The 21,257-nt window shown below is 41.0% G+C and overlaps 2 protein-coding genes across 2 annotated transcripts; one reads left to right on the forward strand and one right to left on the reverse strand.

Moving 5' to 3' along the window:
- Positions 1 to 1,987: 1,987 nt before the first annotated feature.
- LOC123959824 (heat shock protein 67B1-like) lies at positions 1,988 to 4,508 on the forward strand. The gene is made up of 4 exons (XM_046034125.1): positions 1,988 to 2,354; positions 2,739 to 2,802; positions 3,030 to 3,150; positions 3,847 to 4,508. Exons 1-4 carry the CDS (start codon positions 1,988 to 1,990, stop codon positions 4,369 to 4,371), a joined length of 1,077 nt encoding a protein of 358 aa, XP_045890081.1. The 3' UTR covers positions 4,372 to 4,508.
- Positions 4,509 to 5,230: 722 nt separating this feature from the next.
- hspb8 (heat shock protein b8) lies at positions 5,231 to 18,557 on the reverse strand. Its single transcript, XM_046035648.1, has 3 exons — positions 17,871 to 18,557; positions 14,567 to 14,630; positions 5,231 to 6,658 (listed from the first exon to the last, which is right to left on the reverse strand). The coding sequence occupies exons 1-3, from the start codon at positions 18,295 to 18,297 to the stop codon at positions 6,484 to 6,486; spliced, it is 666 nt and encodes a 221-aa protein (XP_045891604.1). The 5' UTR covers positions 18,298 to 18,557; the 3' UTR covers positions 5,231 to 6,483.
- Positions 18,558 to 21,257: the final 2,700 nt, after the last annotated feature.

Genomic DNA, 21,257 nt, shown 5'->3' on the forward strand with positions numbered 1-21,257 from the left:
TATATATATATATTTTACAGATCTCCGCAATACACATTGGACAAAATTCCACAAATGTGTAAAAAGAAAGTTACAAATGTAACAGGACCCACCAATTGACATTTTTGTGGATATGATTTTACACATCACAAATGTAAAAATACATACGTATTTGTAGATTGTGAAATATTTGCGCATCATAGTACACATTTGTGGATTGTTTTCTGTGGGTTACAAATATTAAAGTCCAATAAAACCTTCCATAGATGTCATGCAGTCCCAAGTCTCACTCTAATTACTGTAAGAGTCTGTTGAGTGACATGAACACTCTACTTGGCTACCTTATCACTTATCACTGAGATTATAGATGCTTTCAAACCATCAGTCACACCCAAAATATTGTGATTTTATTGATACTGGCTAAAGTGAGCAAAAGCTTTAATGATAGTTGGTTTTGTCAAAATTGCTACTCTACAGTAAGTGTGAGACTGCAATCTGTCCAAATGAATAAAGTTAATTTTGCAGAGTCAATGATAATTTCCGTTCAGTCAAATACACTATATTTTCATACTCTCTTCACCACCATTTCAGACCAACCCTTTTCTCCCCATTTTTATTTTCACATTTTATGGCTAGCGGAGTGGTATCAGGAGCAACTTGTGTACATTTTGGTGAATGGCGGAGTAGCATCTATATGAAGTAGGAAAAACTACAACGTTCGTAATGTTGGGATCAATTTTGAGGTGAAGTTTAAATGTATTTAAAGGTTTCTTAAATATCTGGCCATTCTTTAGTAAAAATCTGTAAAAACTGTAAAATCATTAAGTGTGGAAATGGTGAGACTGACATTATCTAAAATCATTTGTCAATATTGTACAGTAATCTCACCCCCAAAAATCTGTTTAATGTCATTGTTCTTACAGTTTTGCCAAGTTTTATTTCTGGCTCAGCCTTCCAAACTGGTTTTGAAGAACAGCATGAACATCTTGGTGCACTGTGGGCATATGTGCCTTTAATGTGAACAGGATGGAATTGGATAGTTGAAACAGAGGAACCAATTTTTCAGGCAAGTCAAGCAGCAGCAGAGGATCCCAATTTAACCTCTCACATATCCTACAGACAGAATCTGTGGGTGAGGCATCACACAAAGTGTCAGAAACATCTGTTCAATCTGTTTTGTGCTCCAGTGGATAGTATGCCAAGATCTCAGGGCACACAGCTCTAAAAATGAAACACTGACAAGTCTGTCACACTTGATAAAAGAGGGAACAATAATAATCCTGTTGAAACTGCAGAGCTGAAGAAAAATGGAGTGGAAGGGAGCTTTGTACACTGAATACACACACGACACTGAAAAGTTTCAGATTCCACAAAAAAAAAACCATTTTGTGTCCTTTTGTGACTCTGATAGAGGAATTCCATGCTCGAGACCAACTGCTGCCACTGTGTCCTTTGAAAGGTGAAACACAGGGGGAATAGACTATCACTGTCTCATGACAAGACTGAGGAGCCCAGTCACCACTGACAGTATAGAGTTCACTGGGATGTGAGAAGAACGGTCTTCAGGCAACAGATGCAACAGTTCAAACACCAACTAGCCTCAGCCAACTGCTCGCTATTTGCCATCGCGCCCTTAAAAGTTATAAATACAACTAATTAGTCTGCTGCCTTCTTCAGGCCAGCAAGAGGTAACAGCCTCCCCTCCACACCCATCACAACATACCCACACACCCTTCTCATGAGATCGGCAGGAGTGCTTAATAAGTGCTAAAACAGACAGGAGCACTATATAAAGCGCCTCAGAGATTTCTCCATCTCACTATCCTAGCTTTGGCGAGTCTTTCTTTTCCCTTTCTCATTAACGAGATTTTAATTGCTGAAAATTCAGTCAGTCAACACTGAGAGTCCAGAAGTTACTCGCTGATTGTCATCAAAAAAGGGGCTTCCATTTTTAATCTTCTCTCTTTTTTCTTCTGTTTTGTTTCTGTGTAATTTTATTCCTTAAAACATGAGCGAAGAGGCCAAAACAGAGTTGTCATGTGGGGAGTACAGCAGGGGTGTCCCCTGGTACCCCCTGAAAAAATGGTGGCAGTCCAGCCGGCTTTTCAGTCAGGATGTTGGCCTGCCGCCTTTCCTGGAGCCAGGGGACCCTCGGTGGATGGATGTGGAATGGCTCCAGAGGAGTTTGGCAGCCTGCTCCTGGCCAGGGTACATACCCGCTCCGCTGTTTGTGCCCTACATCTCTGGGTCGATGCATCATCCCGGCCAGAAGATTAGTAAGGAGCAGCACAAGTGGAGGGTCAGCCTGGACGTGGCTCACTTCTCCCCTTCGGAGATTTCTCTCAGTGTCAGAGACGGATTCCTGGAGATCCGAGGTACAAAACACTGTGTTATAGTTCTATTAATTAAACAGCTCTGAAAGTTCACTTTATTAACATTGCTAATTACTTTTGCACACTAGATAGTTTTGACTCTTAATGAAGTATTAATAATCTTATCTAATATTATTATTATCTCGAAGAGTAACAGAGTTATCTAAATAGACTTCTCTCACAGTTCACAGAATAAACCCCTTAAAACTAAACAAGGATGGAAAGGAAGCTGAATGTATCAAAATTAGAAAGCTGCTTAAATAATGTGCTTAGGGAAATCACAGCTCTGTGGCAGAAATTAATTTCTGTGTTGAGTGGTTTCTCTGTGTTGCTTGACTCCTCTGTGTGTCCTCACATTCTTCCACATAAACGGTAATCCATCCCCAGGGAAACACGAGGAGAGGCCAGACGAGCATGGATTTATTGCCAGATGTTTTACAAGGAAATACAGGTATGCAAAGTAAACACTGATGACAGTGAAATATCCACAGTTTAAGCCATTCTAAACACCAATTAGCAGCCAAGAGTGCAGCACTGAAGGTCTGTCTTTGACAGTATCCAATCTCTAAAATGTTCGCTGAGCTGAAAAATAAGATGTTATGTACGTCAGTTTCCATATTTGAAAACACTGGAACTTTGTATGTAGAGACATTTTAAACAGGATCCTGTTGTTTTCAGGCTCCCAGCTGAGATTGATGCTACCAAAATCGTATCCACACTTTCTGTGGATGGTATTCTGACTGTGGAAGCTCCAGTTCCCGAAACCTCTGTTCCTGCTGCCTTCATCCTTCCTATAAAGGTGATCACAGCTGGGAAGTATGTTTACATTTAAAGGAATAGTTTGACTGCTTGCTTTTTTGCCGAGACAAACAATACCATATATGTCCGGTAGATGTAAGTCAGCCAGTAGCTGGTTAGCTTAGCTTAGCATTAAGACTGGAAATTGGCTCTATCCGACGCTACAGAAATCGGCCTCTCAAGCCCCTACATCCAAAGCTCAACAGTTTTACAAATACAATGTTTTTACATGTTTTGTATTTGTTTTGATTAAACACATCAGATGTAACTAGTGTAAATAGTGAGCTTTAGAGGTGAATTTTGTTGTCTTCGGACAGAGCCAAACTAGCTTTTTCCCCCTCTTTCCATTCTTTATGCCAAGCTAAGCTAACCAGCTGCTGGCTGAAGCCTTATAGCATGTTTACCACACAGACACGAGAGTGGTATTGATATTTTCATCTAACTCTCAACAAAAAACCCCCCCACATTTCCCTAAATGTCAAACCAGCCCTTTAAGCTGATTTTCAAGACACATGCAGGGCAATATCTGCTGATTGATTCCAATTCAAAATCCCTCTTGAGTCTCCACGTAAGAAAAGACTGGCATACACATTCAGTATTGAAGTTGGGCATGGAAGTGGAGCTAGTTAACCTTTAATCATAATCACTCATTTCATTTAACTGCTGACATTTTCTACATATTTATGTACAAATGCAGGTGGAGATGGAGTTGGCTGGAGAAAAACAGGAGAAAGAAGACGCCCCTGATACAGACCAAGATAGCTGCAGAGCACCAGAGGCCCCAGATTTTCCATCTGCAGAGACTGAGGGGGAAGAGTCTCCACCAGAGGTCCATGGTGATCAGGCGCACTCTGGCAGAGTCATAGCCGGGCTTCAGCAGCATGAAGGGAGGAGGGAACAGGAGGAGGAGACCCATGACAAGGCAGCTGGAGAGTCCCACCCTTCAGTGCCTGCAGATGACAAAGGCACAGAGAGTCTTGAAGATTCTTCTAAACATCACGATCCACTGGAAAGCCAGGAAAGCCCAGACACAGACGTGTCCAAACAGCCAGAACACCAAGAACCAGTCGTGGATGGAGAGATCCAGGTAATGGCAGGCTCAGGGGCGGCTGCTGAGGAGAACACCCAGCCTGAGGAGCCAGAGCTGGGCATGAGTCCACCGAGCGAGGTGCTGAGCCAGGAGATCGAAACTCCCGAGATAAAACAAGAACACACCGAGTAGAAACAAAAATATCGCTTAGAAGTTGCACATACCACATATTGACAAACTACTCAAACAGCTTGCATAGCTTACCTCGCACCAGTTCTACAGAAGCATTTTAGTCACTAGATATAATAGCTAACCATGCTGTCTTTGGAGCTCCAATAAAGCAGTAGCATGTGAAAATGTTACATACTGTGTTGGTGTTACATGTGTTTACTACCGCTCACTATTACAATGAATTGTAGGAAATAAGTGGTTGCAAAATTTAAAAAGAGATTAATTATCATACTGTTTTAGCTGAGAGGTTTAAACATTAATCAGATACTATATGTTTGCCCAGCTGTGCATTAGTCACTTCTACATGAGCAACTTGCACATAGAGAAACTGGCATGATTCCAATTATGCTGTTGCCATGGTAGCACAAGTCCACACATATTATATAATACCAATAAATACATCAGTGTATGTGAGCTGGCAAATCACAAAAAGCGGCGCCTTTGCATAGCCAAAAACTGTGAGGCTTTTTTTTTGTTTCCAAAGTGTGGCTCCAGTTTCGAAACTTTTTAAATTCAAACTGATCATCCCTCCTTATTCCAATACACAGAGAAGATTACATTATTTTGCATCACACAGCGTGCAACAGAACTGCCCCAATTTTTGCACTTGCATACAAAAGCTCTGGCAGTACTGCCTCCGTGCGTTCGGCCCATTCTGCAGCACACAGCAGTGCCAATCTCACCCAGCACTAAGCCCTCTGCTAATCTGCTGCCCAATTCCTTCTGTTATCCAACAATAACACCACAGGCTCCCTGGATCCCTGGAACCAGACCCGTGAGTGGCACGGTTCTCAATAAAAGACACAGATGTTAAGACACATTGGGAGATTGGCTGGACACTTTTATTGCATCAGCCAATACAAAGACATCAACAGAAAAGAAGGCAGGAAACAAACGTCTTTGCCATACAAGTCAGTCTGTCCGCTCCGACAATCATGCAGCCACCTTCCTGAATGCTCAAATAGAAAAGAAAAATGCAAACCATATTGCAAAACCTGGAACACTTCAGATTTATATTTATAATGAATTGGCACATATTAAAGTATATTTACATACACTTTGGTAGAATACAGTATTAATGCACACAATTCACCCTCTAATGAAGCCACAAACGGTAACTTACTTTCGTTTCTTGTCAGTTTAAGTGACATTCATTAACTCAAAAGATAAACAACTGTGGAACTGAAGGAAGTCAAGGCACACAAGTAGATAAAGGCACATTTGTCATTTTTAAAAATCCAAATAAATCATACAATAACGTTTGATGGAAATACTGTTCCACTAAATGAATTGCTTGTTAATATAAATACAAATATTAATTTGATTCTTGATCAACGTTCACATACATACTTCTGTCGTATCAGCTAACTGGTTATTGAGAATGCTATGACTTATAATGTATCAGTGGCCCAACAGATCTTGCTTAACCACAGGATGCACCTATATGATATTTAAGCTGAACAAGTCAAGTAAACACACCAAGGGCTCTATAAACTGCAGCTGCGTGAATATTATTGATCTTCAGTCCCCTAGCATTAAATGGTCCAAAGTGTCTTTGAGGATTCTGTGAATACCTTCAGAACAGCAGTAAGAGTTGTTAAATCACAAGAAATATCGCCTGGTATAAAATCAGTCACTACAATGTAGTGGTAATACATGAGACGCACAAACTGGAACAACCAGGAATTAATAAATGGAACATCAGATTATGTTTATCAAATCAGCTGGTCTGTAATCATTTTGTAATAAAGGACACTGTGGGGACAAAAGTGAAAATAAACAACTTTGGTTTCTGGATTCACATTTAACATGAAAGAGAAGTGATACCAGAATTTCATTTGGGCATTGGGGAAAATCTATAGCATCTCCGTCAGTAGGGAGAGGAGGCTCTTCACTATTCTCCTTGTGTACATAACAGTTTAGCCTTGTGTAGCTTTAATAACGACACACCTATTTCCTTAGACATTTTAATTCCAGGTGTCTAAAAACATGAAGCTGAAGGCCACGCATTTCATATCAAACTTGTAATCAATTGTGTAATATGATCTGTTATGTTAGTTGGGAGGTGGGGGTTTAGACCGTAGGGGCCTCTTGGGGCTTTGGGGCCTCCACTTCCAGTGTGTCGCCAGCATGGGAGCCCTCGTTGCTGAAGAGGTAATATGGAGGCGTCTGCCGAGCTTCTATGATGAGGACGCCCTCAGGGGACAAGGAGGCGAAAACGGTCAGGGGGTCCACGTCTGTCGGTATCCTGATGAAACAGAGGCGAAGAGCAAGTGTGAAAGACAACATGGTTTGAGTGTTTTTTTAAAAATGCAAAGATAGATGTGTAGATGTTAGGAATAGCAGAAGTTTACAGTACTTGGTGGAAAACTGTAAGCTGCTGTGTGCGTTCAACATGTTTTAAAGCACGAGTGGGAGGAACAAAATAAGGAGAGCCTAGAGAAACAGTTCAGTTCCTGCTTGAAGGTCATGCAAAACTCTGTGACATTTTCCCCCATAAGAGCTGTTGTGCAAACATTGTTAAACGCTCGGATTCTTTATTGACACTTTGTCCATACCCATAAACAGCCTGAAGTCAGATGATTTTAGCGCTGTATGTCTAGTGGAGCAAAAAAAGAGGACTTGGCTCAGTTATTAAACAGTCCTCCCTGGCTAGCACTGATTCTAGACTCACAAAAACTATCTCACACCCAGGAGGTGAGCTGAAAGCCATCAGGGGTTTTCATTAAAAATTCTTCAGCTCTGCGACAAAGAGGAGGGAGAGAAAACACACAGTGGATATAGGTGTGAGGTGTGCAACAACGAAACCTGATTCCAGTTAATGAGAGTTCAACATCTGTACATTTCCATCAGTGTTTGCTTTCCCAATCTGCTGCTCTCATCAGTCCCATTGGCAACAGCTAATTTTGTATCTGGAATTTTTTGCATTGCTGTTTTGACACTTCTCGTGCTAAAAATATTATATTTTCCAGAGTAGAGTAGGGATAACTTGCAGGAAGATACAAAGTGTTGATAAAAATCAGCCCGAGCTACATTGTGTTTACTTCAATAAAACTGTATATACTTCTGTAACAATTTAATAATCTTAAATAATCCAAATGTTAAAGTAAATTTCAGGTTTAATTTCAAAACAATACAGTTTGGGATGAAAGTACTCCAAAACCCGGCTGTAAAGGCAAACACAAAGAGATCCAAGCAAACTCTGTCTGTGGCCAAATATGGGTATTGTAGGTTTCTGTGTGAGCAGCCAAGTGTCTTTGGGAGTTAATATAAACATCAGGCTTCCCTGTTCAGAGGAGGAGACTGTGGGTTTATCCTCTATTTAATTTGAGAGGACCCTCCACTGGCTTCCCACTCCACTGAGAAATACAATTCAGAAGGGACTGAGAACTTGTCCTCACAGAAGCAGACAGAGTAGACAGGCCTATTTGTGTAGCTGAATATCACATACAGCATCTCAGAGCTTTACAGGTCCAATTTAACAACAAACTCCACACCTAACGTATGTTGACAAAGGTGCAGAGGAAAGGACAGTAGTGCAAGGAACAACTTTGGAGAGAAAAATCATAGAGCCCCCCCACCTCGACCCCCACACCAAATGGCTAGGGATGACACAGGAGCCACCGCAGTTGGTGGGGAAAAGGCAATTACAAAAAAAATAAAGAGAAGGTTGTAACAATAATAGAAATACAGAATCCAACAGTAGGAGTCCAAGTCCAATTTAGATAGAACAAGACCAATGCAATACATCCAAAGAGATAAGTGCCAGGAAGTAGGTCCATGAAAATGGGTTCATGTAGTTCCAAGGCCAAGGGCGGTCAGGTTAGTGTGGAGTCGAAACGAGGGTATGGGGCAGCTTTGAGGATGTCATTTAGATCGCAGATACAAAACTGTATGCACTGGACAACAGTATCAACCTCACTCATATTTATGTGGGTTATGTAAAAAACTGTGGACCACGGCCACCCTAAGAAAATGTCAAGGAGCATATGCATAAAATGCTATATACTGTTTATATTATGTTACCGTTGGTTTGAGTTAAAAGGTGAATAGCAGCATAAGTGCTCTCATATTAGGCTCTGTCACTTTAAGAGGGTAACCTCTGACCCTGAGGTGTGACAGACTATGATGTTTATTTTAGGAGAGGCCTCCGATTCGAACATGTAGATGGCAATCACGTTTCTAAAATTGTGACTGGTTAAGGGGCGGGACTAACAGGCAGAGCAGAGCGGAGTACACCGGTGTTGAGCCGAATGTGTGTGTTTTCTTTGGTTGAGGCAGCTGCAGAAGAAAGAAAAGTCTAATTTAATTGTACAGAGACAGTTAGTAGCCTGGCTAGTTTAGAATAAGTTTGTAACACTGCTACACAGTTTTGTGTATTGTACTGTGTGTGAGAGCGAATAGTCTGCAGATAGCAACAGGTTAGCACCATCGCTAACAGCAAGCTAACGTCGTACGAACACTGGTGCCCTGACAGCGCTGGATGTGACCGGCTGTTAACGTTATGCTTCGAGGGAGACCGTCCTGTGCCTGTTTTCATCTTCATCTTTCTGAGAAGATTGCAAAACATGAGAACAGCGGGAGTCTTCTGGACGATGCTGTGAAACTGGGCTCAACGTTACTTGTGCCCAACAGGCGCTCCACTGAGCAGCACAACAAACACTGCGGGGTCACGACAAGTCGGTGGACTGTCTGAAAAACTTCAGTCACCCAGAAGTTTGCCCAGAGGAAAAACTGCCACACCGCCTTTCTCCTCACGTGAGGCCTCAGCTCTGGTGAGAGAAAGCATCTTTTATCATCCTGACTCTGCTGCTGGTCCCTGCATGGGCAAATTGTTGTGCTGGATCGGTTAAGACCAGGCTACGGATTACGGTTGTTGATGTTGTCATATAGCCACTTTCATACTGCCTTATTATGCGGGATTATTAGGCCAGTTTGCTGGCTCGCTGCGCTGTATAAAAGGTACGGAGCTGGGAATGGGATATATATTGGCCAACATTCTTTCCATTTTGATTGCAGGATCTCTGTCGAGAGCGCATATAGAAAGGCTCTGGATGCCTAAAATGTTGTCTGTGGGCGTCGTTGACTTCACTGGTGTTGAGCTCACTGCTCTTTGCTTATGGCCCTGTAAGCTCATTTATTCTGAGCTTGGTTGTGTCTGCTTAAATATTGCATTCTTAATCTAGGTTTGTGACAGTGGTACTGTAACTTGTATCAATGCTCTCTCTCTCTCTCTATATGTATATTTCAATTTGAATTGTTAGAAAAATTAAAAGAAAAATATTTACGCTCCATGATGTCTGTAATCTTGACTAGGCTTTAAATGTTTTGTTCCTCCCCGTCAATTGTCAATACAAATAGGGTTTTTATGGAATATTAACTGAACTGGTTTTAGTCTATGGACATTAGACAATTTTAACTGTAAAATAAGAAACCAAATTATATCAGTCTGTGATTCCTTAACTCATATTTTTATGTAGTATTCAACTAGTTTATATACTGCATAATAGAATTCCTGAAATTCAGTTATGGCTTTTGGTTTAGTGTGCCACCCCAGGATTTTCAGTGGCCCCATCTGGCCACCCCTAGGAAAATTATCTGAGGGCGCCACTGTTTAGAAGCCAAAAAAAGTTCAACCCCTCCCACTCTAGCAAAAGCGGATTTCATTTTTATCATTAATAACATGGGCGATTGAAACAAAACAAAAGATACAGGTTAGCAAAATAGCCTTGCTTGCATCAGTGCCCTTTTTTTTGTTTATGCCACCACATGGATCACATTCATGCAACTTCAGGTCTGCTAAACATCCATGACCCTCCGCAGTGGTATTATGCCCCCATGGGGCCCGCTCCACTTTGAGAACCGTTGATTTAGCATGTTAGTATACTAATGTTTACTAATTAGCACTAAACACATAGTACAGATGAGGCTAATGGGAATGTCATTTATTTGGATGTATAGTAAAGCACTGGAAACGTTTTTGAACTGATGGTGGTGCAATAGAGGAAATCTTAAGGGATCACCAAAGTTATTACAATTCATTCTCTAGGTACCATGATTGTCGGTACAACATTCCTCAGGAATGTTGAGATATTTCAGTGTGGAACAAAAAAGTGGACCAACTGACTGACATTGCCATCCATAGAGCCATGACACTAGCATGCCTAATAACCATTTACTTTATTCAACATAGTCAATATACGAAAATTAATGTAAGTTTGTGTAATTCAATATTAGAGTTGATTATTTATTTATTATTTAAATCAATTCCCAGCTTTAGCCACACACACACACACACACACACACACACACACACACAGGAGTACACGTGTCAGTATCTATGCCCCCCCTCTCCCTTAAAGGAGCCAATCATCGTGAAGCAAAGTTGCCCTTTCTGACAAAGTCAAATCTCTCTGCTGGCCCATTACGAGGAACTCCAGCAGAAACCTTATCTGTCCAGCTCGGGGACTTTATTTACCTCTGGCAAGCGCACATTTTATCTCACACATTGATTTTGTACAGCTGCCAACAAACTGTCCAATATGCTTTTCCTTCACAGATGCTCAGGTGTGTGTAGTATAACATACTATATAACCCATGTGCTCCTTCCCACACACCCGTGCACACATGGAGTCAGTACAGTAGTATCATACGTCTCATGAGGATAGAAACAGAGGCAGAACAAGAGATAACTAAACAACAAACAACTCACACTGTAGACTTTCACATACAAACAGATGGGAGTTACATGACCTGGCGTTTTTTAAACTACCTTTGCTCTAAGAACTGATTTAACAACATTTAATAATTGACAGATTTCTCACTTTAACACAGTTTAACAGGAAAATTCGTCCTTAGACCCTGTTGTGTGGGCAAAAAGTGCAATATCTTCCTCTGAATTGTAGTGGAGTAGAAGTATAAAGAAGAAGATGGAAATGCTAATGTAAAGTAAGAGTACCTCGATAATGTAATTAAGTACAGTACATGAGTAAATGTGCTCACTTACTTTCTACCACTGAATTCAAGTAAGGTTTGTTGCTATTATCATAAAAAACAGAATGAAAATGTAGTGCTTCAATTAAAAGTACATTTTGAGCCATATAATGTGACTTCTCTGTGCTATCTTTCACTTTCATATAACCAGATGACTTGAGTATCGCGGTCAGTTATTTATATATGACCCCCACCACCACCAGTAGCACCCCCCTCTATATATTTAGCCTGTCATTGCTGCATAGCCGGTTTTGCTTAGCTGAGAAGCACTGGCCTGATCGAAGGGGCTTTCCAATTAAAAGGACTGTGATATGAACAGTGCGGTGCTAGCACAACTGCTTACTAATTAGCCAACAGGAAATTAGCAGAACTGGAATGACGCGCCAGCGAGACGGTGATTCGCACCAGCGATTAGCACTGCTGTTTGAAGTTTCCCACTGCCCAATTAAATGAGCAAAGGCGGAGAGCCAGGGCAGGTTGTAGAAACTAGCGGCCTGTTTGGCTTGGATGAGTAACAAATGATAAGTTTATAATATGTAACATATCTGTGCAGTCTTGCTCTACACACCAATACACCTCCATGTACTGCCTGCTTCAGTATTCTAGTGTTAGTAAGTAAGTAAAGACTGTTTTGATTGGAGAGTTGTTTGACCAGTCTGAGTTTATTTTAATTTGGAGCGGCTGTTCAAAAATGTTTAAAGTGAGAGGTGAGGACTCAAGTAATTACTGATAAACAGCAAGGATACATGCTGGATGTTGAAAGGAAATGTGTCTCTGATTGTCTCTTTGTACTTTTCTATATGAATTTGGCATAAAAGCCAGGTTAGCTTTTCTGTCCGTGTTTTAAGCTGAATGGCTATCTGTTACCGTAGAGGACAGTATTATTTGAACTCATTGTCAAGTATGTACATGTTAGTATTCAGCAAGCAAGCAAAGTTAATGTACACGGAACTCAGAACAATTGTTACATAACCTATTCTACATAAACAAGGATCCAAAGTGTACATACATTTTTAAAATCAAGAAAAAAAACATCAGTACTTTGGCTCTGTATAGCACTGGTCCCAGTTGTTTTTGCTCTTGACCCCTTAAGACCAAGACATATCTACTTGTCTCCCTTGACAAGGTTAAATTTTCCTTCCACAGGTTCTTTTGAATATTTTTTATACGTTTTAAGAAGTAAGACTGTACAGCATGTCACTGAAAAAAATCTGATAAATATACATAATTTTGAGTAACAGATTTTTTGTCATGGTTCTGGGTTGGTGTTTTGTGTGTTATGTTAATGGTTTTAGTTGTGAAGGTTACTACTCTCTGGTGTCATTGTGTTTTGCTGCTGTGTCCTTTGTCAGTGATTGTTTAGGTTTTCCTCTTGTGTTCCCTCCCAGCTTCCTTGATTATTTGTACCTGTCTTATTTCCCTGGCTGTCTTAGTGGTTTCACCTGGTTGTCATTTTGTTGACCCATCCTAGCGTATTAAAGTGGTTTGATCTGCTCTCTCTTTGCCAATTCATTGTTTCGTCAGTGTCATACCAGTGTGTTCCCCAGCGTTCTATTGTCTTTGAGTTTTTCTCCAGTGTTTCCCGTGCCTCCCTTTTTGTTGATTTATACTTTCTGTTGGACGTGTGAATAACCTGTTTCTTTTGGACATGGTTTCTGTAAGTCTCACCGTTTGTATAATAAAAATCACTACCTGTTCTGTGTTCATGTCTGCGTTTGGGCCCAAAAACCGCTGTTATCTCATTCAGGCCACGAGCTGAGTGTAACAGTTTTTTAAAATGTATTATTTCCTACTCTAGTATCCATGTAGCATCCCCTTTAGAACCATCTCATGACCCACTTTGTATAGAATTCATCTCTAATAAAGGCAGGGATCTCTGTGTGTGTTTGTTTTTCGATTATGTCCAGAATCCAACTGGGCAACTGGACTTGGTTGAAGATCTTGGTTGACTTTAACCTTCGTTGGATAAGGTTTGTTAGGTTTTGGAAAACTATGACCTGGATGACTGAGAATCTTCACAGGCATTATGTCCAGAACTGTTCATCCGATCAACCTCACACCAGGTGGGTGTGTTGCTGGGGGCCCAAGGGTCACATTTGGTGCAATTTAGACATGCGACACGTTCAGAATTAATAAACTTTAAATAAACTACAGTACAGTGTGAGCCGCTCCACTCTGCCAAAGTTAAGATGGGGTATGCTTGTGGGGGCGGGGCTTATATGCTCCGATGTGGTAGTGAACTTTTGAAACTGAGTAATTGTCATCACGCAGGTTTGATATACGTTATAAACAAATGTTATGACAAGGAGTTGTAAGAGTTTTATGAAGTTCTAAGAAAGCGTTGAATATCTAGCTGTATCTCTGCCACTGTTGTTTCAGTGTTAGTAATGCTGTAGGTGAAACCAATGTGAGATGCACATTTTGAACAAGCACTGCACTATTTAAAAAGTGCAGGGAGGCGTCACATTGGCCCCTGTGAAGGGGCACTGCACTAGTCTGTGTGTGTGTGTTTATATATCATTTGGCTTAAAAGGTACCATGTGGTGTTTCTAACCACTGGTAGTGTTATGGAGCAATGTTTTATGTGTGTGTCCCAATTTGTTTGTCTCGTGCACACGCACTTGTACGCGGGTGAAGCGATATGCAATCCAGCCAGTGGTTTTACACTATTAATATGTGTTGGTGCCGCACCAACAAACGCAGCAATGCACCAACCAAGGCAGGGAAGAAGACTGATAGCATGCCAACATGGATGCAAACAATGTGGGTTTCTAACTTTTACAAAAACAAAACTGCTTTAAAATGTTTTGAAGAAGGATAATTTGACATGTTTGATAGATCTAAAGGACATACAAAATGGATTTAGGTGAGTAACACTGAATGTAAACAGAAACATTCTTTACTAAACCCCACAGGCAACCTTTAAACCAATGAAATGTGATGGCAGTAACACTGTCAGTTTAACCTTACAATGCAACTGGTCATATTTATGTGTCAGTGGAAATAACTCTCTTAAAATCAACATTTATTAATTCTGGAATATGTGCTCATAAATATGATGAACACTCAAATGAAGCCATTTGTGTCCATAATGTACAGAAACACAGTGGGGAAAAAAACATGTGCAGGGTGTGTGCAGTGCCTTCACTGAAATGATACTCACTGTATCTTCTTTGTGAAATTCTTTGTCACTATGCCTCCTTCTTCTTGCTTCTCTTCATGCTTTCCTGTTTAAAAAAACCCAGCAGCAAACAAGTCAGTCAGTCGAGCAGCCTAAAATAACTTTAAATATGATTTTAAATTCAACATTTTTAGTGAGGTCATGGATCAGGTGTCCCCGTTTCAACAGAACATTGGTCTTATACACATATCATGACTCTTAACCTTTAAATGTGTCCATGAGCTTCAGTATGGATGTAAATCACAATGCTGTTGATGCCACTGAGATCAAAATGTGTTTCATTTGGCACACACAGTTTTCCATTGCTTAATGCCAACAGTGTTTTTGCCGTGGGACGTCTGGGTGGGTTGAAATGATGAAACACCCTTTTCATTCTCTTTACTTTCTTCCAAGAATTATTCTGCTGGTGAAAGAGATTCAGACATGTTGAAGTTGATGAGAACTGCCTGGAAAGCCCTCCACTTTCTCCTGTGTTTATGGTCGTTTCAACTCTCTGGCTTGCTAGCAGCTGCTCTGCCCCACCCCTCAACCCCCGTCTGCACTCCAGGCTCAACTATGCGCTACCTTATACCCCCAAAGTGACGTCTCTGCCTGCCAAAAGTGCTGGACTCCACCAGAGATTGACGTTGGAATAAAACTCCAGAGAGAACTGTGCGAAGATCACCGGTGAAGTCATGAGATTGTTATTTAAACCTCGTCATGACTTAAGACTTAAAAGCGGTCCCCTGATCATCTCCCTGAGATATTTCATGAATAATGGAGGTTTGGTCCGAGAGCAGTCCAACAAGGCGCTGGCTCTCCTGGTTTTCAAGTCTCTTACGACAGAGATGCCAAATTCCAAATGCTGTGTGTAATACTGTCTGTTGTTTGGATACTGATCTTTTTGTAATGGATAACGCACTAAAAGGTTTTTCTGCCTGTACTAGTATCAAGTGTTTCCTTCTTTCTATACAGCGAGTCATGACAAGAGGTGGAAATTACAAATCAATTTGCTGTTCAGTTCAGTCAACTACGCAGTTTGTTTAAAGCTGCACTGATCAATATTTTTATATAAACAAAAAGGATCAAATGTTAAAAGTTGTTCTTTGTGACGAACCCACAGATTATTATCTCCAAGATCCCCTCAGCTCCACAGAGCATTTTAACATCTTTGAGGTCAATTGTTTTTTGTTTGACACCCCCTAAATGTTTTGATTCACTCCCATCAACCTTTTTTTCAGTGGTACCAGGCACGTCTTTTAGGCAAAAAGGAAGCTCTGATAAACCCACTGTTTGCTATCTGCCTCGCATTAAAATGGCAGACAACGCTTGTGACTAGCTGGTCTACATAGTGAAGCATTTAGCAGCTAAAGAGACATATATTTCCCTCAGAGGTTGGTGGAGACCAAAAACAGATCTGGGCGAATATTAGACTTCAATTTGTGGGGTGGGCAGAAACATGTCATGCTAATGTTGCTCTGTGTCTGGTTATTATAGGTCAGTGTTGCCTTGACAGGATGGAGGCTGGCAAATTAACTGCAGCTAGATGCCCTGTAAACGCCGTATCTGTTCTTTACTTTGTACGTAACAGTTTCTATCTGTGCTATACATGTTTCAGCTAAGTGATGTATAGTACAGCAGTGATTGTGACTGTCTTCATTTCAGTCACTGATCCTACGTGAGTTTAGTCAGTTCCTGTTGTTGTTTAGCTCAGTCCAGTACAAATCTAGGCTTATAAAAGTGCACTGAGAGTGCAGCAACCACACAAGGCCTTCAGTGAGACTTGAATAAATTTTTTTTCCTACAAACTTTCAGTAACATTTTAATTGTACTTTAAGTGAATTTTACCAGGAGGAAACATGCTCATGGTTGCACTCAGGTGAACTCAAAGTGACTGATTTGGATGATGAGCACACTCTGTTCATGTAGTGTTAAAGATTTGTTCGTTCATGTACTGAACACCCCAGACATTCTTGTATCACACTCCCTGTCACACTTTTAGAACGGGGTCGAGTCACTGTGGCAGGCAGGCCCAAAATGGCGCTGAGTGAACGACCCAACTGGCATACCAACAATGTGTTTATAAAAAACTCAGAGTTGGGGGGCCTGCTGTCCACTGTGGCTCATTCAGTCCTGGGTATCCCTGGAATTTATCTATCTTTTGTTGTACTGACATGAGGAAGCAATTTATACAACTTACTCCCATGATCAGTGACTGAGCTAAAATGTGACACCAGCAGACACAAAACCAGCATGAGGACTGCTGGAGAAAAGTGTGACACCTGTTTCCAGAACATTCTGTCTTGCGTTAAATGGCAGCGAGTGGCTTGTCTTATTGTAAACAGAGACTGTTGTCACGGGCCTTGCTTTAAATCTAAATCAAGCTCATGGGTGTCAGAGGGAGTGATTCTCCAAGAATCTGAAACAGGTGTCTAAGCTTGAGGATCTGCCTGCCAACATGGAAGTCCCAGTCCCACAAACTCTGTCCCATTCTTCCATATCAAGACTCACTAATGCTCAAACCCCGTTTCACCGCAGAGGCTTTCATTGCACCGCTTCCAATCGGCTGCCAAAGTGAAAGAGCTGATATGTCTTGGCCAGGTTAGAGTGAGGATCCCGAGAGATGCTCAGCAAGGTGTTGTTTATACTTTGTTGTTTCATTAAGATCATGGCAATTCTGGCTTTTCAAATGGCTGGACTGCTGCTTTTTGATCACAACTTTTATGTCTCACATGATTATTGTCTCAGCTGTTTAAGATATTTTGTCTAAATGCGACTACCTGGTGAAATAAAAGATCTATTGGAAGGTCTAAAAAGGCCTATTTATAGGTATTAAGTTACATCACAGAAGGTAAACCTTCAAATTCCCATAAACAGTACTGAGGGCATACCCTCCATGGCTGTTACAGCCCTGCAAATTAGTGTTTTCCATGAACAGATGATATTTTTCATCCCATTTTCTTTTATTTATATGTTTTTTGTGCAATATACCTTAAATTCAATGTATTATTTCCATTCTAATTATTTATTTGGCCTATTAAATCCCCATTTTAAAAGGCACTTTGGATATCATTAGTTGTGTCTATAAATAAAACTGACTGTTTCTCATATTAATCTGAACTGATGGTTGTCACGGGTAGGTTCACTTAACCTCCAGTCACTGATCATGAGCCATCACAGCTTTAAAATTGCCCAAAGCTCCTTCCTTTAAAGGCCCTTATCTCCAATAAAATTAATGAAAAGGTTTGGCATCGTCCTAAAAAGTGATTTATTTAGTTCAGATCTCTGCAACAGCATCCCAACTCACCTGACACTTCTACAAATCCGTCTCTCGTTTTGACGTTTAATTCCTCTGGTTTGAAGCTGTGGACGTTCACGCAAACCTTCCAGGGCTCCCCCCCGGTGGTGATGGGTGAGCTCCGGGAGGAGGGCTCGCCGTACCTGCTGGTGTACAGCGTGGGGCCTCCCGTGGACTGACGCGGGGGGAAACCTGTGCGTAAAGTGCTGCTGAAGGGCGAGGAACTGAGGCGTGTGCTAAGCCGGCCCGGCCGAGCCCAGCCCGGCCAGTCCATTGCCAGATCATCGGGGAAAGGTGGCATCCCAAAGTCATCCTCCATAAACCGCGATGCGAGCTGGTCCCTGAACGGAGACTGCTCTCTGAACGGTGATTCTCCAAACGGATCCCTGGGAAACCTCTGCCGGTTCCCCATAGTGTAGAAGTCTCCCTCTGCCATGTCCAACTCAGTTCAAAACCAGTTAAAGTTCTGCTATATGCACCAAACAACTTTCAGCCAAAACTTTTTCCTTTGAATACAAAAAGAAGAACTGGACTACTTCTGTCTGTACCGGTGGTGAAACTTTTATCTATTTTGGATTATGCGCATGACCCTTACGCATCAGTCACCCGTTGGCCCAACAACAACCTCTTAAGTGTACACTGACTTTCTTAAAACCTTCAAATGAATTCCTCCTGGCTGGGAGTTTTATACTGGAAACGATTTCGCAGACGATGAGTCGGCATAGAGCAAGTGTCAGGAAAGTGCTGGGAGGATCTGGAGAGCCTCCGCACTGCAAAAAACATCCAACTCAGAAGTCATGCAGAATCTTCAAATCTTTAAAGTAAAGACAATTGGCTAAAACAATGACTTGCTCTGTGCTAAATTAACCGTTGCGAATGTCTGTTAGGGTTAAAAAACAGGTTAAGACTTAAATTAAGGTTAAATTACTTACTGATGTGGATATTTTTTGCAGTGCAGGCGCAACAGCTGACCAAAGTCCAGCCTCCTTTTTTTTTCCCAAATTAAGTTCTTGTCCACATGTCACTCAGACAGAGTTGGTGCTCCCTCCTCTTGGTGACTCACTGGCTTTTTAATAGAAAATAACGCAGAGCCTCAGGTGATGTCACAGTACAGATAAAACAAGAAGTCAACTTTGTGAATGTAGCTTGCATTTGCTGTGGTGTCAGAACGTAAAACAAGATTGGTGTGGTGTTTTTATTCAGAACATGATTTCATACATCTTATTTTAAATACGCAGTGAAAGGAAAAGTTGATTTCATGGGGTTATGTGCGGGGACAATTCAATTTCCAGGTGACACATTAGTACAATGTGGAGTTCACACTGACACAAGATAAAATGTGACAGTATGAAAAACATATGTTTCTGCAATATGCTTGTTCATAAGGAAAACAGGGAGCGTATGCGTAATTTAACATTGAAACACTGGATCACTATTGCTATATGACCTTGTTATTGGGATTTTTAAAATAACAAAAGACATGATCAGATCTTTAGCATAAATATATCTAAGTCCATTGATTGATGGCATATAGTCTTCTTTTCCTTTTCCACTGGTCAATGTATATTATCCACATCAACATTTTAACATCCAACAAGGCCCAAATCACATTCTGAACATCAAATAAGGACAGCTTTTATATAATCTATACAATGCAGATGCATATTTACACCACAGTAATTACATATTGAAAATTATTTTGCACAAGAACTGATGCAAACTTTACATTGTGAGACAGGGAGAGGGCCGTTGGCCATGACTGCACAAATCTTCCACTGGCACCTAGTCAGCACTGGTTGACACAAGTCATCATCAGTCCATAGTTTATGAATGGCTTTTTTGCCAAGTTCCTTCCTCTTCCAGTGTCATATTTCCCTCTTTTGTCCAATTTAGTTGACATTCAGGGAAATAAGCAGAGAGTATTGAGTGCATAGAGAGAAGTCTGTCAGGCATGGAGCAGTTACACAGAGAGGATGGTGGATTTGAAATGATAGAGAAATATATCTCTCTTAATAATATGGAAAGGCAGTTTTAAACTTTTTTGCAGATTCAAGCTCTGGAGTCAAAGTGGCCTCGAAATGAACTTTAGTGGAATAGTTTGACATTTTGGAAAATATGCTTATTTGCTTTCTTGCCGAGAGTTAGATGAGAAGATCGATACCACCCTCATGTCTGTACGATGCATATGAAGGACCAGCAGCCGGTTAGCATAAAGACCTGAGACAGGGGGACGCAGCTAGCCTGGTTACATCCAAATGTACCATCAGTTCCAAAGCTCACTATTTAACATGATTTATCATGTTTTTTTTTGTTTTTTTTACCAAAGTGTAAATGGTTTTATGAGGGGTGACTGCGAGGTTTCCAGGCAAAGAGCGGAGATTTCAGGATTTTATTGCACCTGGCCAAGAAATAGTCCAGCACATAACCTCTCGTATAAACACAACTTGTTTCTGTATGGATTAAACACAAGATGCATTTTAATTAGTGAGCTTAAGAGGTGATAGACAGATTTTGTTAACCATTTGACAGAGCCAAGTCAGCTGTTCCCCCATTATCAGTCTTTATGCTAAGCTAAGTTAGCCAGGTCCTGGCTGTAGCTTCCATAGACTCTATAAAAGAAGTAGACAAAGCCACCGTAAAGTCACCGATTAGTTTGTGCACTACTGTTCTTTTGGGATTTTGGCCATCGCCGCCTTTGTTTTTTGGAACAATAAGTGACCATATTTGGATAAAAGGGTGGAGCTGTGGAGGAGTGAGGGTCTCTACCTAATGGTGTTTTCAGAGTACTGGCCACAAAGCAACAGGCTAGGACGGCACCCACCTGTCACCCAAAGCCCCTGTACAGTTGTCACGGGAAGTTAGCTATAGAGACCAAAAGCGCTTTTTGTACCAGGCTGTAAACATGTTTATTTCTGCTGTAATAATGGGGGTCTGTGGTGAGCCAGCCTAAAGTGGCCATTGGAGGAAGTGCAGTTTTTGGCATTTCCACATTGGCTTCATTTGAGACACATATGAGAGTGGTATCAATCTTCTCTACATCTACATCTACATCTTGAAGTAAGCAAATATGCATATTTCCTAAAATGTCACACTCACTCACAAAAAGGTCAGACAGGAAGGATCTTTTCTGTCATTCCAGTTTGTGCTTATCTGTCTTTTGAACATCTGCTACTACTGTGAAGTTTATGTGTGAGTAAGGAGCAAAACCCAAGACTAATTTACAACAAACCAAAACTAAATTACAGCAGTATCATAATTACTATAAATTGACAGTGTTGCATAGAAGGATTGACCACTACTGAGAGGGACAACAAACTAATAAATATTAAATAAGTAATAAATATGTATGTGCTGCACAATAAAAAACTTGACCCTCTGTGATATAACTCCAGAAAA

The sequence above is a fragment of the Micropterus dolomieu genome, linkage group LG21 (genome assembly GCF_021292245.1).
Source record: "Micropterus dolomieu isolate WLL.071019.BEF.003 ecotype Adirondacks linkage group LG21, ASM2129224v1, whole genome shotgun sequence".
Classification (NCBI taxonomy): Eukaryota; Metazoa; Chordata; class Actinopteri; order Centrarchiformes; family Centrarchidae; genus Micropterus; species Micropterus dolomieu.

Excerpts from the sequence above, each read along its gene's own strand:
- hspb8 (XM_046035648.1), bottom strand. The coding sequence starts at position 18,297 with ATGGCAGAGGGAGACTTCTACACTATGGGGAACCGGCAGAGGTTTCCC. Across the intron at positions 14,631-17,870 it reads CGGATTTGTAGAAGTGTCAG|GAAAGCATGAAGAGAAGCAA; the intron begins GTGAGTTGGGAT and ends TTTTTTAAACAG. Across the intron at positions 6,659-14,566 it reads AATTTCACAAAGAAGATACA|GATACCGACAGACGTGGACC; the intron begins GTGAGTATCATT and ends CTGTTTCATCAG.
- LOC123959824 (XM_046034125.1), top strand. The coding sequence starts at position 1,988 with ATGAGCGAAGAGGCCAAAACAGAGTTGTCATGTGGGGAGTACAGCAGG. Across the intron at positions 2,355-2,738 it reads CGGATTCCTGGAGATCCGAG|GGAAACACGAGGAGAGGCCA; the intron begins GTACAAAACACT and ends ATCCATCCCCAG. Across the intron at positions 3,151-3,846 it reads CCTTCATCCTTCCTATAAAG|GTGGAGATGGAGTTGGCTGG; the intron begins GTGATCACAGCT and ends GTACAAATGCAG.